General features: G+C 47.0%; 1 protein-coding gene across 2 annotated transcripts in view; it reads right to left on the bottom strand.

The window, feature by feature from the left end:
* The window catches only part of TMC8 (transmembrane channel like 8), a 719897-nt gene that overhangs the window by 455072 nt on the left and 246222 nt on the right, over positions 1 to 18603 (bottom strand). For both annotated transcript variants that reach the window (XM_069655257.1, XM_069655258.1), the window contains 2 exons: positions 11199 to 11369; positions 10957 to 11111 (listed from right to left, as the gene is read on the bottom strand). In XM_069655257.1, coding sequence (XP_069511358.1) covers positions 10957 to 11111; positions 11199 to 11369 — 326 coding nt within the window. The remainder of the gene's footprint in view (positions 1 to 10956; positions 11112 to 11198; positions 11370 to 18603) is intronic.

Consider the following 18603-nt stretch of genomic DNA (forward strand, 5'->3'; position numbering starts at 1 on the left):
GATCAATTATTTTCATGGATTCCTGATGCATTGCGTTATGTTTTTGTTTGTATTTTTATGATTATTTTGATTTTGGTTATTTGTTGTTGTTGTATTTCATGTATTCCCAATTTATTAAGGATGTTTCATAGGTTTCTGAAACCGTCATTTGTTTCATTGGAATATTTAAGCTAAATGTCCAAAGGGTGGATTGCAGTGCGTGAATGAAAATGAGCTAAAAATGGCAGTGGTGCGTGGCCATTTTGACATTCAATTCCAGACGGCAATGAAAGTCTACATTTCCTGGGAAATCGGTTAGAAGGCAGACATGATTTCTGCAGCGTCTGTGATATTTTAGTGTGAAGTAGAGGAGCTCACTGCGTAGGATAGTTTTGCATTGCTCGTTCAAGGACAAGTCATGAGAGGAGGCAGAGATGTGCAGGTGCGCTTATAAGGGACGCTGGGAACGAGAGCATGAGAGCATTGCATTGGGTTTTTCCACTGTCTAGATTTTTCCACTCTAAGAGGGCCTCCAATGCTTATTGTCTGTCACTCAGACCGGGGGCAGTCGGTAACCTATGGAAGGCGGGGACTCTCACCAAATAAGAGGAGCAGTAGAATCCACTATGGCAGTTGGAATACCGTGAAGGAAAAGTCTTGCTGAGAGGGAGGACGCTCCGATCCAGACCCGTTAGTTGATGTGAGCTATCTGCCTACCTGCCTTGGGACTTGGTGGTGTGGCTTCGGGCGAGATGAAGATATTCTCTACAGCTGCACTAACAGTGATGTATTTGTCTATCTATGTATCTATGTGTAACACGTTGCTTGTATTCTATTGATCTATGTATGCTTATGAAGTATGAATAAAGGGCCTGTAAAGAGCTGATTATCTTCTAACTAATGGTCTAAGTGTGCATCTTTGCCTTCCTGAATCCAAGAACTTTCATTTCGTAAAATAGGGTGGGTGATTCTGAGGTTTTCACACATGCTTTCATCTGCTTCTCACTGGTAGTGAGGTCCTGTTTCCACCCTCCTGGCCATCTGTTGTTCTCCTGCACACGTGGAGTTTGTGCCTGGCTGCTGACCATTCCATTAGGTAGGTGCACTTTCTGTGCATTACTGCACCTCCTGGGGAATTATTGAACCTGAAAAATCGAAATTTGAAAAAAAGAAGAAAAAGAAAAATAGAGGAAATTTGCATAATATTGTTGGAAAGGACTGTTGTAGTTGCCATTTTCATCGTGCAGCCATTTTTTGAGCTTTTTAATACCTGGAGCTGCGTTGCTATTTTGAAAGCACTAGTTTTGTCCTACTATTGCTGCTTATTTGACTGCTTTTGGCCCTTCCAAGATGGCCACCGTAGTTTTCTTTGTTGTGTAGGCAGGCTGTGCTGAATCACCTCTCCCTGTGCTGCACTCCCATTGGTTGCTGAGTGTTTTCTTCCATGCAATCAGGGACCGGCAGGCTTCAGCCGGCCCTATCAGCAAAGGCCCACTTCCAAGGCCCCTGTCTGCTCCCTGTCCGCCTCCGGCACGGTAATTGGGGTCCTCCCTGCATCTTCACCACAATGATGCTGCCACCTCACTCCTCTAAGAAATCCAGACTGCCTTGACTTTGCCACCTCCAGAACTATGGGTTAGTTCCCTCCTTATGGACTCACTTCTACTGCCTTTGAATATCAATGTTCTTTCTGCTTGTTGCTCCCATGTTGTCATCCTGCTGCGCAGTGCTTCCTAAAACCCTTTGCTAACATCCGATTCCAAGATTGAAAAAGTGAAATCATGCTGTTTTTGCTTTGTACTAAAAAGTCAAATCTTGTTGTTTTTGCTTTGTGCTAAAAAGTCAAATCTTGCTGTTTTTGCTTTGTACCAAAAAGTCAAATCTTGCTGTTTATGCTTTGTGCTAAAAAGTCAAATCTTGCTGTTTTTGCTTTGTGCTACAAAGTCATATCTTGCTGCCCATTGTGAAATTCTCTGTATTTTGCTTGTATACTGTTTCTTCTCTGTAACTTGCCAGCCCAGTGACCTCACCACTCTCTTTTGTCTCACACCTACCTGCCTTAGCCCCCCCAGTATCTCCATCCTCTCCTTACTTCCACCCCAATGGCGCTTTCTGTTTCTCCTATCTTCTCCAACTGCTTCTTCATTGACTATCCTTCCCTTCTCACTAAGTCTGGTAGGAAGAAGTTCAAAAAGGATATCTTGGCCTCTAATCCTGGTCTTCCTATCGCCGACACCAACTCCAAAGCTTCCGCCAGACAGACCCTTATCGACATCCTCTTTGTCGTTCCTTCGCCAGATCTATGACTCCTCATATGGTCTCTGTGCTCTGCCCTATCTCCTCCTCTCCCATTAATGGTGGCACTCACTGGGAAGTTCTCATGGCTTCCTTCGACTCCTCTAAAGTCATCATTAATGTCTACCTAAATGGCACTGTCATGGTTCAAGGCCCTCAGGCCAATCTCCTCCTCTTTGATAGGCGCTTCCCTCGCCTCATCAATTTCCTTTCATCTCCTGCTGTCCCCTCCTCTCCCCCCTTGGCTACCTTGCCCTCGCTCTCCTCCTCCTCCTCTGCCCCTCCGAGGGCTCTTTCTCCTCCACAGGGCGTACCTCTGATATGTACCCCTCCCCAGAAGGTCTTTAAGGCTGGCAACCTTCTTCATATTGCCACTCTCAACTCTCGCTCTGCCGTCAAACACTCCTCTGACATCTGCCACCTGCTTGAAGAACTAGACCTTGATGTCCTTGGTCTTACTGAGACATGGTTCACGGCCAGCTCAGTCACGAGCTTTGACACTCTCCTCCCTGATGGCTACAAGATCCTCTCAGCACCCAGATCCTCCCAGTCCAGTGGGGGGGTAGCCCTGATCTTTCCTGAGTGGATTCCTGCCTCTATCATTCCCACTCAGACCTACTTCTCTTTTGAATGCCTTGTATGTAGGCTTTCTCTCTCACCTACCCATTCTCTTACTGTGGTTACCATCTACTGGCCTCCTGGACAAATCACCTCATTTCTCTCTGAGTGGGCAGACCTCTCCTCCTCCCTCCTGGCCTCTACCACTCAACTCCTCCTCCTCGGTGACCTAAATATACATTTAGACTCTCCTTGCTCCTCCTCTGTACTGTTCTGTGACCTCTGCGACTCCCTCTCCCTGTCCATCCTCCCCTCTGGCCCGACTCACTCTGCAGGGCACACACTCGATGTCTTGATCGCCTCTGACCTCCCCCTCTCCATCCCTCTGACCACCCCTCTCCTGGAGCAATCACTCCCTCCTCTCATCTCATCTCTCCCTCTCTTCCCCCCAAGCCAAGCCTACCCCAACACTGCCACCTACCTTCTCGGACATCTGGCCCATGAAGCGTGTGTCAGTTGAGGCTTTTGCCGCCACTTTCTCTCCCCCCCTCAACTTTTGGCTGTCTCTCATCATGATACAGCCTTGTCTCTGCTCTACTCTTCAATTTCTGATACGCTTGATGCTCTTGCCCCTGTCATGAGGATCCGTTTGAAGTCCAAAGCCAAGTGCAATTCCTGGTATGACTCTGACCTAGCTACACTTAAACGTAAGTGTAGGGCAGCTGAGAGGAAATGGAGGACTTCCTGTTCATCCTCTGACAAACTGGCCTGTCGCCTGCTACAAAGGCAATACCGAATCTCTGTCCTCACCAAGAAGAGAGTCCACATTCAAGCTCGTGTCTCTGCGGCATCTAACAACTCGGCTGAACTCTTTAAAATCTGCAAGGAGCTAGCCAACCCTGCTGCAGTCTCTACCCCTCCTGTTGCCTCCCAGGCTCTTTGCAATGCCCTTGCCTCTCACTTCATTAAAAAAAACCAGGACATCCTGTCCACCCTCTCCACCCACACTCCTCCTCTTCCCTCTCCATTTGTGCTTGCTGACCCTCCTTTAGCCACCCTCTCACCATCCTTCTCGTTCTTTCCTCTTTTCACCCCTGACGAGGTTGCTACACAAGTCCGATCTATGAAAGCCTCTTCAAAACAGGTTCATCCCTGTTCCTCTAAAACCATCAAGGACCACATTGACACCCTCGCTCCGCCCTTGCTGATTTTTGCAACCACTCCTTTGCCTCTGGATCCTTCCCCTTCCCTCTGAAGCACTCCTTTGTGCATCCTCTTCTCAAGAAACCCACAGCTGATCCTTCTTGTCCAGCTAACTATCGCCCAATTTCCATTACTCCCTTTCTTGGCAAACTCCTGGAAAAGTTGACCATCTCTCAGCTTAACCTTCATTCCAATTCTGTTGGCTGTCTCCATGACCACCAGTCTGGCTTCAGAGCTGCCAGAAGCACGGAAACTGCTCTCCTAAACATCCATGAAGATCTGCTCACCAACCTTGACTCTAACATTCCATCTGTCCTCATCCTCCTCGATGTCTCTTCTGCCTTCGACACGGTCAACCATACCATCCTGCTCAACCGTCTCCATGAAAACCTGGGTATCACTGATCAGGCTCTGGCCTGGCTGACCTCTTTCCTCTCAGATCGACCCTCCCAGGTCCAACTTGGGTCCTTCCTTTCATCTATCTTCCTCTCTACCTGTGGTGTTCCCCAGGGGTCTAACCTCTCGCCCTGGCTTTTCAACCAATACCTGGCAACTTTCGCCCACTGCATTGCCATTTTCTGCTCAAATTTCCAGTGCTACGCTGACGACACTCAACTCATTTTCAAGCTGCCCTCTGCCACCTCATCTCTGATTGCCTAACTGCCATTCAAGATTGGTGTGCCGCCAATGATCTTTGTCTGAATGCCAGCAAGACGGAGATCCTCCTCATCGGCACACCTTCACCATCCTTTCCCCTCACTCTCTGGCCGGCCTCCCTTGGCCCTCCTCCTACCCCCACCTGCGAGGCTAAGAACCTCGGGGTCATCTTTGACTCCACCCTTTCCTTCTCCGCCCACATCTCTGAGGTCTCTAAAAAGTCAAATTTCCGACTGCACCTCCTCAGAAGTACTCTGCCTTTCCTCTCCTTCCCCCAGAAGCTCATGGTATCTCAAGCTCTGGTTCTCTCTAGCCTGGACTATTGTAACAGCCTCTTTCTAAATATACCTGCCTCTACTCTCCGCCATCTGCAACTAATCCAGAACACAAATCTCTCCACTGGCTCCCAGTGGATGCAAGGATTAAATTCAAAACCCTCTGCATTGTCCACAGGGCTTTCTGGGGCCTGGGTCCAAAATACCTTCAGCTACCGCTCCGCAAATACCTCCCCTCTCTTTAGCTCTTCGCTCCTCTACCTCCAACTCACTCAGGGTCAGTCGCTTTTCTAAGAAACGAGCTGGGGGTAGATCTCTGTCTTCGCTGGGGCCTCCCACTGGAACAGCCTCCCTGCCACTCTAAAACTTGAGGAGAACCATTTCCGGTTCCGGAAGCACCTCAAGACCTTCCTCTTTTCTTCTGCCTTCGCTCCCCCTCTCCCCTGCTGATCTGTTCTCTCTTGGCACCGTGCACCTGGCCACCCTCTGTTTTTTGGGCCCAGGTACCTGCTCATTCTGCCACCCTCCCGCACTGCCTCCGAGCCACCCCTTGCACTGGGGTCTGTATCTGTACCCATACAGCCCCCCTTTTTCTTCCTGCACTTATCAGACCTACCCTGTCTGCTGCCTTAAACCTAGCACTTGCACATTGCTGGCTGCATTACCACTGTTTGTTGCCTTTATTATTTATTTGTTGTTATTTATCTGTTTCTCCTCTGCTTCGCACTTTCCACCTCTCCCCCTTCCATGCACTTTTCCCCTCCCCCCTCTCCCATGCACTTGCGCGTTCTCAATGTCACTGGGCCTAGTAAGATCGCTGTTTTGTTCTTCCCTGTTCCCCTCCCTTGCCCTGTCGCGCTCTGAACCACTTGTGTACGAGCGCGATAGATATAAAATATCAATCAATCCATCAATGTTTGTAAAGCAAAACAGACCTACTGGCAGTGAAGGGCCAAATTAGTGTTGGAATCAACCATCTCTGTATTACCTACCTGTGTTTAGCCTTTTGTGGCTAATGGTCTGGTGTGTGGTTGTTGCCCCATCGATTTTTTTCCCAACTATTATTTCTGCTCTTCCTCCCCGTGTTATACCACAGTGACCAGAAGTTAGTGACATTTTTGGTAGACTGTCAGTGGCGTTTTGGATGTTAGTGTACAGTCTTCATAAGTGGAGACGTTTGATAGTTTCATGCTGTGGTGACTGGCTAAGGGATAGTATCAGTATAAGGTGGCTATATCCTAGTTTGTAGTTATGCAATAAGGTCACTATGGAGACTTTTTGAGTGTGGTCTGAGTTACCTGGCCAATGGTTTAGCATAGAGTGTAGTTTGGTTTTAGCAGCGTATTGGATGTGTGGTTATCATTGATCTTGCCTGTACTTTTGGTGCGCCCCATTATTTTTCTGATTATTAAGGGGAGGTGTGTGAGGTGTGAATGGTATGTTTGAGGTGTGTCTGTATGTCTCTGTTTATATTCCTCAGATTTTCAACCTGAGTGAAAGAATGATTGGTCCCTGGTGCCTCGTAAATTACTTCCACTCCGTAGCTACCAGTCGGATATTGAGTGGAGGCTCTCTTCTCCGACAGTTGGGTCAGTGCTCGAGGGTGGCAGCCTCGAGACCAGGGGTTGGCGTACCGAGGTGGGAGGTGTTCTGCTTATTTCAGAGGGATACTACAGTGGAAGTATCTAGCCATGTGTGTATGGCGGGTCAGCACTTGATTGTGTCAGAATCAAGGCCCAGGGGTGAGAGCCCTGGACCGAAGGTGCATTGATTCTCCAGAATGCTTGTATTGTAGTATGGCTTTCAGGCTTGTGTGTACTACATTGGAGTTCCTTGGCTGCAAGTATGTGAGTGCATTTACATGGGTGTGGCTTTTCCCATATAGGAAGGGAGATGTATTATATCTTCATCTCAGTGCCATCCCAGTGTCCCCTGAGTGAGTGATGTCAGCGAGAGAAGGTTCCTGTTTGTGAGGGAATGTAGGTTCTTTCTGAGGCAGTTGGTACCAGCCTGCCTGGGTGGTGGATGAGGTTGAGGATCTCCCCTGGGGAACTGGTCCCCTTTGGCGTCCAGCCCCTCTAGAATGTCTATGTAAACTTAATAAATGGCACTTGGATGAACCTACACGCTGCCTCCAGGCATCCTTAAATATAACATATTGGCATAGCCAATGCTGATTTACCATTTATGCAGCACATCTTACGGTGGTCACTTGTTTGTTCTGTCACAAGTGGACTGACGTACAAAGAGAAGGTTGATATGCCCAGGATCACAACATTTTGGGAATGTGTGGAATCCTGCTTCCCAGGTTCAAAGTTGTTCACTTGCGCCTACAACAATTTGACACAAACATGAATTGGCAAAAATATTCATATCAAGTGAACTTTTCATGCGTTCCCCCCTCAAATATTGATTATGCATTGTGTAGAAATGTTTGGCATAACTCTGCAGAATACAGCGTATCGATTGTGTTATCTTTCAGAGACCCACCCACCAGAACGTTGGTTCATAAAGAAACCGGACTAAACAAAAGCAGTTATCACAGAAAAAAACTTAGGCTAATCAAGCATGGATCAATTTTAGAGGAGACAGTGGATCTCCGAAAGGCAGTACAGTAAAAAGGTAGGATTTAGATACTATAAATGAAACAATACATACTACCCAATTCCACCAGAGGTGAATGACGGCTCTAAATTTGACAGTAAAAGATGCCTGCTCTTGTAAAATCTTGTTCTGCGCTTTTGTGGTGACACACAGTTTCTTTGCATTTAATTACGCCTCCATCACAGGCTGAGAATGTCTGGCAGCGGAGCCCAGACCACAGGACAAGCTCAAATGAATTCGAAGGGGTGAGGTGTGAATAAATCATGAGCTCTTGCCGCCTCCCTTGGGCACAGCGCCCCGTACGTGGCTGTCAGATACGAAAAAAAAAAATCAACACAATATTTGGGAGGGGAATAACAGTATTCACAGCTCTTTGCGCCCTGGGCTGCCAACGAGGTGGCTCGTGCCCAGGGTCGGATTGGCACGTCGTCCATTCGGCCCGTGGGCGGGCCACAATCATGATGAGGTGGGCAAGGCCCTGTGGGCTGGTTCCTGAAGCTCACGCCTGGGCCCAGCCTAAGCAACATAATGTAACTAACATTGAGATCTTGAGATCATTTGCGGCCCGCCGCGGATGCAGAGGAAGGTAACACCAAAGTATTACCTTTCTTTGATGAAAGCAGCGGGCCGGCGGGCAACTGCCTCTGACACCATTGTGCCAGCAGTCAGTGTTACAAAACACTGGGAGCGGCAGGGCTGGGTGGGGCCAGGGCTGCCTGAGCCCGGCCTGCTCCTTCCCAGTGAATTCTATTGGTAACTAGTAACATGAGAGAAGTCCTGGGCTCCGGAAGGTCGGCGGCCCGTGAACATTTGCAAGTTGTTGCAAATTTGCTTCGCGCTGTCATCGCCCGCTCCTGGCTGCCTCCGGAGCTGGACACCCACTGTCATGAAGGGGCGACTGTGACCGTGAACTGTGAGCCATTAAGCCAAGCTTTCCTATCATGCTCCTCTAATCTCAGTCTATGTAGGGAGCGTGACTTGTCCTGGTCACTCCTGATCCATACTGTCTTTCAATGCTTTGGTATGACAGTGTGCCTTCCTCGTGGCATCCAGTCGCTCCCCTGTGCCCGTGCCTGAGCAGGCAGCTGCCAGTCTGAGTTCTGTATCTATGTTAAATTATGCATCACGTGTTCATACAGACCCAAGCGCGTGGGCAGGAACTGGGTCTATACAATGGAGGAAAGAACTATCCATGTGCCTCAAACCTGCCCCAGTAAGTCGGTGGGGAGTTCAGACTCCATGCCCATTCAGCCATGCATTGGCATCTCTTCTGAGACTGACACAGCGGCCCATGTCGTGCCAATTAAGGCAGTGTTTTGTTGCCAAATGAAGTGGGAAAGGCCAAAAGGACACACACTCCCGTGTTTTCTGTCAGTGCTCACAAACACGGATAAGTTACCCCAACAAGAGAGACCCCAGTTTACCTTATGTTATGTTATGTTGAGTTATACCTTGCACCGTTATCACCCAGGGGCAGTTTCCAGGCTCTCTATGATGAAAATTACAGCAGTTTGGACAGGAAAAGTAAGTCAAAAGGACCCCTCTGCATGGCCCAGTCCTTCCCAATACAACTGGGGATACCAGTTTGGGAACTATGATGTAATGTTCTCTTAACCAATCAAATCGATTTCTTCTGATCATGAAAATCACTGCACAGCCCCCCCACACAAGGATGTGCTTGCTGCCCCCATTCCCCACAATGTCAGGGTCTCCTTCACCTCTGTTAGAATGGGGTTATTACAACAGACAATGGTTTTCTAGCCCAACCAACCAGCTTCAAGTCTGAGGCATGGTTTTCCCAAATCACCTCACCATTGGCAATTCTTTCTATGCAGCCATAGGTACTCTGTACTTGTGTTATTAAGACATGGATCTTTAATTTTGCACGCACCAGTTACAACATTTCAAGAAATAGGGCCGAAGCTCCTCCCTTGCCTTGCCTGTTTCCCGTCCATCATTGTTGCCATGTTTGCCTCAGGATTCCTGATTGGTATTCTAATGGCAACTTGAAGGGATAACAACATGATCCTAGACGGAATAGGAAATCGAACAGTAAAAATATATGGGCTCCATCAAAACCACACAGGTGTTATGGCAAATACTATCGTACACCTGCTAACTCTTAAAGATACAAAAACGCTGAAAGTAAAGAAAAAGTAAACATGCCTGGTGCTGAAATGGTGCTTTATTGCTAAAAGCTTTCCTTTTGGAGGTACAGCATGCTTGTTGGTGTAATCTCCTATTGCCAGGGTCTGGCAGAGACACCGCAGGAGAAGCCGTGCAGCCTTCCTTCTAAGCAATTCTCGGCATAGAGTGAGACTAAGTGCATGGTGCGGCTGGGGGAGGCACAGGTTACAAGCACATGACTGAGGGAAATTGAATTGAAGTACATCTCATCGCATTCAGCAATATAAACCCTTTCTGGCGGCATCCTATTGAGTACATGATTGGCTGAAATGAGATTACAAGCACACAAGGGGATGCTAACATGCACGCTAGCTCATACGCCTCCCGCTTCTGCGCACCTCTAAAATTGTGAATCTACCGATTCTATCCGTAATCTCTTGGGGAATGTTGTTGCATTTGGTAAATAGATGGAAGTTATAGAGGATGTTGAATGCTAGCGACATCACATGAATCAGGGAATGTTATTTTATGAGTTGTGTTGTGATGTATTATTTGAGCATAAATGCAACTGGCAAGTACTTTCTGGCGCCATCATTTGGCTGTAGTGCTTATTAAATGCAACTCTGTTTCCATTACTGGTGGCAACTAGTGGAAATGCCTTGAGTCTGGTTCTGCAAAATAAGTATTTAGCTATGTGATGATGTTGTTTTTTTTAAAAAAAAGAACAAAAGGAATGTTATCACTTTCTCAAGCGTTTATAAAAAACATAATATGCAACAGACACATGAACCCTTTATAATTAGCATTCTATGTAAAGTTTTGAATTGACGCGATTCACGGATGATGGTTTGAGGGCCACTTTTATTTAGGCGAGGGGTGGGCCACTTTTTTTTTGGGTGTCCGGCCCTATTTCTTGTCCCAGTCCGACCTTGATCGTGCCTCAGGCCGGCAATACTTCCACACCTGGCGTGTCCCTCGCTTCCAAAACTGGCCTCTTGGTGAGGTTGTTTTAAAAAAATAATTTCTCAAGTTTACATTGACCACATATACAGCAGGTTCAATGCTACTGCGGGTTTAAGGCGGCACATTCCACCCACACCTCATTGACTCACCTGCTTGTGGGGGTGCCTCATTCACACACCTTGATTCCCAACCTGTTTGTGGGATTGCCTCTTGCTTTCCTTGTTTGTGGGTTTTCCCCACAAAAGATCAACCTTGTCCTGCAGTGCTCCCTCACACCTGAATCAGATGCTCTTACCTCATGAGTGTTATGTTGACCTCTGTGTTCGGCGTGTACCCCTCTAACCGCACCAGTGCCGCAAAGGCTATTGGGAGCAGGAAGGTCGATAGATTGAGTATGAGAGGGGGAAGGTATTCTGTCAGCACACTCCAGCGCACTTCTGATGAGAATCTCTGTCAAAGGAGAGAACGGGAAACCCTCAGTCTGGGCATGAGAGAGAAAGAGAGTGACAGAGATAGACAGCGTGTGAGAAAGCTGACCTGCACGCGGTCCTGGGAGATGGTGGTGACCAGAAAGATACTGTAAAATGCTCCAGCCATCAGCAGCAGGATAACCACATTCACCAGGGTTCGGGTGATCGCAAGCAAAGCTTTCTGCAGCGGTGTCATCTTAAGCTTCTCCAGGTACCTCACCTCTTCCTCCAGGTCCATCTGTGAAAACAGACTGTCAGAGCCTGATATGCATATACACACACGCACAGGTCTGCGCATTGGGCTGCATGGGAATAGGACAGGGGCACAAGTCTAATGGCTGCTCAGCATACGGTCCAAGGAAAAAGGGTAACTGGTAATAGAGACAATTGAGAACGAGCGCATATGTAAAATAGGACGTTTATATAGGGGTCATGCAAAAAATAGGCCAGAGACTTGGACTATGTGAGAAAAATACCACAGGCTAAGATCTCACCAGTGCCTCCTCCAAGGAAACTCTCACCGACATCCTCTTTGTCGTTCCTTCGCCAGACCCATGGACCCTTCACATGGCCTCTATGCTCTCTCCTTTCTCTTCTTTTCTTCTCCCATTAATGGTGGCACCCAGTGGGATGCCCCCCTGGCTTCCTTCCATTCCTCTAAGGTCATCATTAATGTTTACACAAATGGGACCGTCCTGGTTCAAGGCCCTCAGGCCAACCTTGACCTCTTTGATAGGCGCTTCCCGCACCTCATCAATTTCCTTTCTTCTGCTGTCCAGTATCCCACCTCCGTGACTTCCTCGCCTCGCCCTGCAGCCTCCTGCACAGCTACCTTGCCTTCTCCTTCCCCCTCAGCACCCTCTCGGGCTCCTTCTACACCTCTGCAGGGCGTACCTCTGATCTGTACCCTTCCCCGGGAGTCCTTCAAGGATGGCAACCTTCTCCACATTGCCACACTCAACTTTCGCTCAGCTGTCAAACACTCTTCCGACATCTGCTTCCTTCTGGAAGAACTTGACCTCAATGTCCTCGGTACACCAAGACATGTTTCACAGCCAGCTCTGTCACAAGCTTTGAAACACTCCTCCCTGACGGTTACAAGATCCTCTCCGCGCCCAGATCCAATCGCTCCAGAGGGGGTGTAGCCCTGATTTTACCCGAGTGGATTCCTGCCTCAGCCATTCCTATGCAGGCCTACTCATCTTTTGAATGCCTCGTCTGCAGACTCTCTCTCTCCCCTAGCCATTCCCTTACTTTGGCTACTATCTATCGGCCACCTGGTCAGATCTCCTCCTTCCTCTCCAAGTGGGTGGACCTCTGCTCCTCACTCCTGGCCTCGACCACTCAACTCCTCCTTCTTGGAGACTTCACCATCCACCTGGATGCCTCTTGTCCTCCCTCTGGACTCTTTCGCGACCTGTGTGACTCTCTCTCTCCCACTATTCTCCCCTCTGGCCCGACTCACTCTGCTGGGCACACTCTGGATGTTCTGATCTCCTCAGACCTTCCCCTTTCTGTCCCTCTGTCCACTCCACTCTCCTGGAGTGACCACGTTCTCCTCTCCTCCCATCTCACCCTCCCTACCCTTCAGGCCAAGCCACTTACATCACTGCCACCCACCTTCTCGGTCATCCAACCCATGAAGCGTGTGTCAGTTGAGGCTTTCGCCACCACCTTCTCATCCCCCTCCCCCTTTGGCTGACTCAAACCCTGACACAGCCCTCTCCACGCTCCACTCTGCTATAGCTGATACTCTTGATATCCTTGCCCCTGTCATGAGAATCCGCCTGAAGCCCAAAGCAAAGTGCAACTCCTGGTACGACTCTGACCTCATCACCCTCAAACGCAAGTGCAGGGTGGCTGAGATGAAATGGCGTGCTTCGTGTGCATCCTCTGACAAACTGGCCTGCCGCCTGCTCCAAAGGCAATACCGGCTCTCTTTCCTCACCAAGAAGAGAGCTCATATCCAAGCCTGCATCTCTGCAGCACCTAACAACTCGGCTGAACTGTTTAAAATCTGCAAGGAACTGGCCAATCCTGCCGCAGTCTCTATCTCTCATGCCCCTTCCCAGGCCCTCTGCACGGCACTGGCCTCTCACTTCATCTCTAAAACTCAGGACATCCTATCCTCACTCTCCTCCTATCCCCTCCTTCCTGATACTCCCTGCTCTTCTTCTGGCCCTTCTGCAGCCACCTCTCCTCCCTCCTTCTCTGCCTTTCCCCTGTTCACCGCAGACAATGTTTCTAGACAAGTCTGATCTATGAAAGTCTTGTCAAAACAGGTGCACCCCTGTTCCTCCAAAACCATAAAGGACCACATTGACGCCCTGTCTCCATCACTCCCTTCCTGGGCAAGTTCCTGGAGAAACTGGCCATCTGCCAGCTTAATCTCCACACAGAATCTGTTGGTTGTCTTCATGATCATCAGTCTGGCTTCATAGCTGCCAGAAGAACAGAAACTGCTCTCCTGAACATCCATGAAGACCTGCTCTCCAACCTTGACTCTAACACCCCCTGTGTCCTCATCCTGCTTGATCTCTCTTCTTTTTTTATTTTATTTTTTATTTATTGAAACACTTCAGTTTAAGACATAAGAATTAAAGTTTTGTTTCAAACATTCAACCAATCAACTGTTTAAGTCTGTTACAGCAACCAAAGATGGGGCCTACATCCCTTGACAATGACAGTTGTTCCGCAACCCTCAACATTCATAGTGAAGATAAGTTTCACACATTTAACGGTCTAAATCAGTTTTCATGTGAGTTCATTCGCCAGGATGTTGTCCATGTAGACGACCACTTCACAAGAAAGTTTTACGTTATTGCTTGAGATTACTTGTAGCCACCAAGCGTCCAGATCATCATTTAATGGAGAAAATTTCCCAAGATGTAAAGTGTGTTGGTTTCGGGTGCCTTCACACCCAGTTATTAAGTGCTTGGATGATTATATTCCTTGCCCACAAAGGCGACAAAGATTGTCTTTCACAACTTTATCACGTCTTCGCCAAACATTTTCTTTAGTTTTTTTCAAAGCGTTCATTTTGAATCTTAGGAATTGATTGGATGGTGGCGTGATGGACAGTGGAGCAGAATCTTGGGTGGGCGTTCAATTTGTTTCCATCTGCACCCAGATTCAATGCAGAATGAAGATTTGCACGTTGTTCTAGGTTGACTATCCAGCACCAGGTCTTTAATTTTTAATTTGCTATTTGTGGAAGATGTAGCAAGTCAGTTATCTTGATGTCAGCAGCAGACAGAATTTCGTGTAGCCGGCTAGTCCATAATTGTAGAAGGCCCGATTGGGAGCCCTCATTTCCATCTACAAAGATCCGGTATGCCGGAATTGACAGACACAAGAACATTTTACGTAGTGCTGCAAACGATTTCCACAAGACCCTGGTATACAAGGAGTTGAGCGATAGTTCATGTCTTAGAGCGATCATGGAAATATACCATGCCAGGTTCAACACTCGGCACCAAAAGCACCCTTCGAGCGTCTGCCAAGTAAGAGCTTCAATGTTCCAGCCAGCCTCTGCACCAAATACAATAGATGGATCAACCATTTGCAAATAAAAGGTCAGTACAGGTGCTATAGTGAATTTTCCATGATCTTTATTTATCTTGGCACCTTGCAAGGCGAACTTCGTCATCCGGTTTTGTAAATCAAGAATCCACAGATGTTTGCAGATTGAGTTGTTAAACTGGAAGCAACAACACTTAGGGTTTCACTCGCAATCGACCACCTGAATGATTTGTCTTTCTTGTTGCCTGGCCCTGCAATTGTCAAGATTTTTATTTTTGTTATGTTTATCTCGAGGTCATTGACAGCCAAATACTCATGCAATTTGGATAGTAAACGCTGTAATCCGATCTGGGTGCGATCCATCAGGACTAGATAATCCGCATAAATTATGCATTTCACCTGAACTTTATTAATCTTCGGTGATGATGCAATGAAGCAATGAACCTGTTCGAGATATAATGGCAAATCTAACAAGAACAGTTTAAACAATTCAGCAGCAAGAGGGCACCCTTGTTTTACACCTTTCTCAGTTTTTATTGAGTCTGAAAGGTCGCCCTTATTATTTAGTCGTACACGTATAGACGTGTTCAAATGGAGTGCTATGACTGGTTCTAATATGTCGACAGGACACTTCCAGGCCAGTAGTTTCAACCATAACTTTCCACGATTGAGGCTGTCGAAAGCCTGTTTCATGTCAATAAAGGCAAGATACAGTTTCCCATTTACTTTCATTGCTTCTAGCTTCAGGACATTCAAGATCAACAAGTTTACCTCAACTCCGACTCTGTGGGTCAAGCCCATTTGCCAAACATCCAAGATCTTTGAAGATTGTGCCCAAAGAGCCAGTTTTTGTCGGAGAAGGGAACCAAAGATCTTGCCAATGGTGTCGAGGAGGGCAATAGGGCGATAGTTCGTGGGATCGTCCCGATTGCCCTTCTTATATATTGGAACAACCACAGCTTTTGACCATGACTCCGGAAGCCGTTTTGTTGTTGCTATTTCAGTAAACAGCTTTTCAATAAAGATGGCCCAGAGTGTCACAGGTTTTTTCAGCATCACATTCGTGATTGAATCTGGGCCAGCTGCATGTACATTTTTCAACCCTTGAATGGCCGTTTCGTTATCCGGGAGCCCCGTTTTCACTGCCCATGGCACACCATGAGACAAGGTCATTACAACTGGTTCTGTTTGAGGTTTCATGTACACTATGGCAAAATGCCTTTCCCAAACGGCGCCTGCAAGTTCGTTCGGAATGATGGAAGAGCAGTTTGTATGAGCAGCGTTCAAGTTATGCCAAATATCACTTGTGTTTTTTGTCACTAGTAATGCCATCATTAATTCAGCTCGATTTGGTCGATTTTGCCCAGTGATGTACTGTTGTCTTCTGCATTTTACGGCCTCTGTTGCTGCTTCTTTTGGCAGAAATCTTTACAAGTGTTGCAAGTCCTTTTTTAATATTTTCTTTGCATCTTGGATAACGTTGCTATACAAATGCTTATGAACATGCCCTGTTGTTTGTGATGTGCCAAGAGGGATGATAAAGTCAGTTAGCAGGGGCTTGTAGTCTGTGCCCTGTGTACGGTTTGCTCAGATATAACATTTCTGACCCATTAATGCAGAGCCGATTGCCCCAGAATTTATGGAAACTGATCCATGGTATATAGTCGAAAAGAATATACTGTTTTTGGTGACGGTTAGGCTTTTGTTACCGTCCACATACAGTTGACGCGCGACATTGTGGATCGTATCTTTGATGGCTACAAAAAAGTTTCACCTAAGATTCAACAGTTGTGCATTACCAATTTAAGGGATTGGAAGGTGTCGCCCTGCAGAGCAACTTTTTCTAAAGCCACACATTTTGGTGACCCATGGTATCTCTGAGGAAACGGTGCCCATTCAATTAAACAGCACAAACACAAAAGATTGTGGTCGCTGTTCTTCATTGGAAGAACTTGCAGATCAACTACTTTTTCGACCATGTTCCATGCACCCAGATATAATCAAGTATGCTCTGACTCTCTGCACTGTGCCAAGTCGATTTCGAAGGCAAGTCCCCTTTCACATTGCCGTTTAGCATCATGCAGTTCCTGGTTGTCATTGCAGAAGACCATATCTTTTCTCTAGCCACAACAGCATTGTCTGGAATACGCCTATAATTTCCAAAGGCGGTATCTCGTTCGAACCAGGAGCAATTCAAGTCGCTGCAGCATATGATTGAAAGATTGTTGTAAGTACTTGGTGCTGATCTTCACAGGGTTCCAGTACCCATTTATGATCAATAAATATGTGCGTGTATTCGTGACCTTGTCCTTGGTATAAATAATTGTGCCTTGTACAAAAGGATTCGGATTAACTGATTCCATCGCTGACCACCATTGAGATATTTTTATCATTGTTAGTAGGCCTGAGTATGGATGCCCTGTTAGATTTATTTCTGCTGGGTTATTAAAAGTTTTAAATCCGTCCCTCGTGGGGGCCTCGCGCAACCACGTTTCTTGTAGGCAGATGACAAATACCTTATCCATAGAGGCATCAAAGTCATTGGATAAATGCAAAAATCTACGTGTGCTCCAAGATAGAATTACACATGGTCGTTCCTGCAGTTCCGGTCATGGCTATTGTGGTTGAAGTTGTCTCTCAACAGCTGATTCCTTGATGTGGTGCTTTATATCTTGCTGGGCACCTTTTTGATGCTTGAGATGGGAAGTACACATTGCTTTCCTCAAGGATGACGCACTTTCTTCGATAGTAGGGCCTTGTACTGGTTTTGGACTGTGTGTTAGAGGTTGATGATTCTCAGAAACCGTTTCAAGCATAATGTCGAACCCAAAAAAGAGTAATTCGTCTGTTGCCTTCAAAATCGTGTTGCATACTACAGCAGACCCAATATGTAGTATGACTTGATCAGAAGTTTTTTCAGTTGCGTACTCCACGATCTTTATGTCGTCAGAGTGAATGGTACGCAATGAGGGAACACATTTAAATAGCTTCATTACATTAGTGCGATTTAAGTTGACTTCAGTGTCGTCGACCTGAATGTTTTGAAGCCTTAGTTTCCAGATTTGAGATGAATGATCAGATCTTCTGGTCGACTGTACCCTCGTTATGGAGTGGACCCGCTGATTTCCTTGATTTGATGTAAATTTTGGATTTAGCTTTGATTCGCTTGAGAAAGATGCTGCTCTGACGTCCGCTTCATCGTTTCTGTTAGCGGCTTTGACTATACTCGACTGTTAAGGGCGATTTGCGGCATTGCTTAGCAGACCCTTCAGTGGAATTTGAGGAACTGTGGAAGGAAGAGTATGATCTGCGGCTACTAGCCTTTCTCTTGATGAGTCGTCCTGGTGGGAATAAGTTGACAGGTCACACAGGTTAATCGCAGAGGAGGAAGACGGAGAGAGGGCTGATTCCTCTTCAGAAACTATTCTTCTGTGCTTGTTGGCTGGTTTAGCCTTTTGCTTCAGGATATTCAAAGCTGATTCATTGTTGGAAGCCGTAATTGCATTCAGAGATTTCACTTTGGTGGGGCGATTGAACAGGTTAGTTCTAGGCGGAGATGACAAGTTCCTGATAAATTTCTTTCCGTTGGGGCGACCAGGCTTCCTGTTTCTTTTATTCGTCATTTTTGGCATTATGGTGTCTTTAGCCACAGTTTCTTTGATGGATGTCTTTGGGGTAATTTTCATGGTACTTGGAACTGATTTTGCAGCTCCTGAGAAAATGCCAAATGAAGTGAATGGCTCACTCAACAAGGGGTGCATTGGGAGCCTGATTACAGTTTTATGTGCCGGTCGTAGCACGACCAAGTACTAGGCCAAAAGCAAGGCAGCCAGGTGCCAGTAAAGTGGATTCAGGATTTCTTGGAGCTTGGTTTAGGTCATACGTTGCAGTCTGAACAGGCATTACTGATTTCTTTGAGATGCAATTACGTTTGTTAAGTTGTGACGGTG

Source organism: Ambystoma mexicanum, chromosome 3q (assembly GCF_040938575.1).
Source record: "Ambystoma mexicanum isolate Mex_15411 chromosome 3q, UKY_AmexF1_1, whole genome shotgun sequence".
Classification (NCBI taxonomy): Eukaryota; Metazoa; Chordata; class Amphibia; order Caudata; family Ambystomatidae; genus Ambystoma; species Ambystoma mexicanum.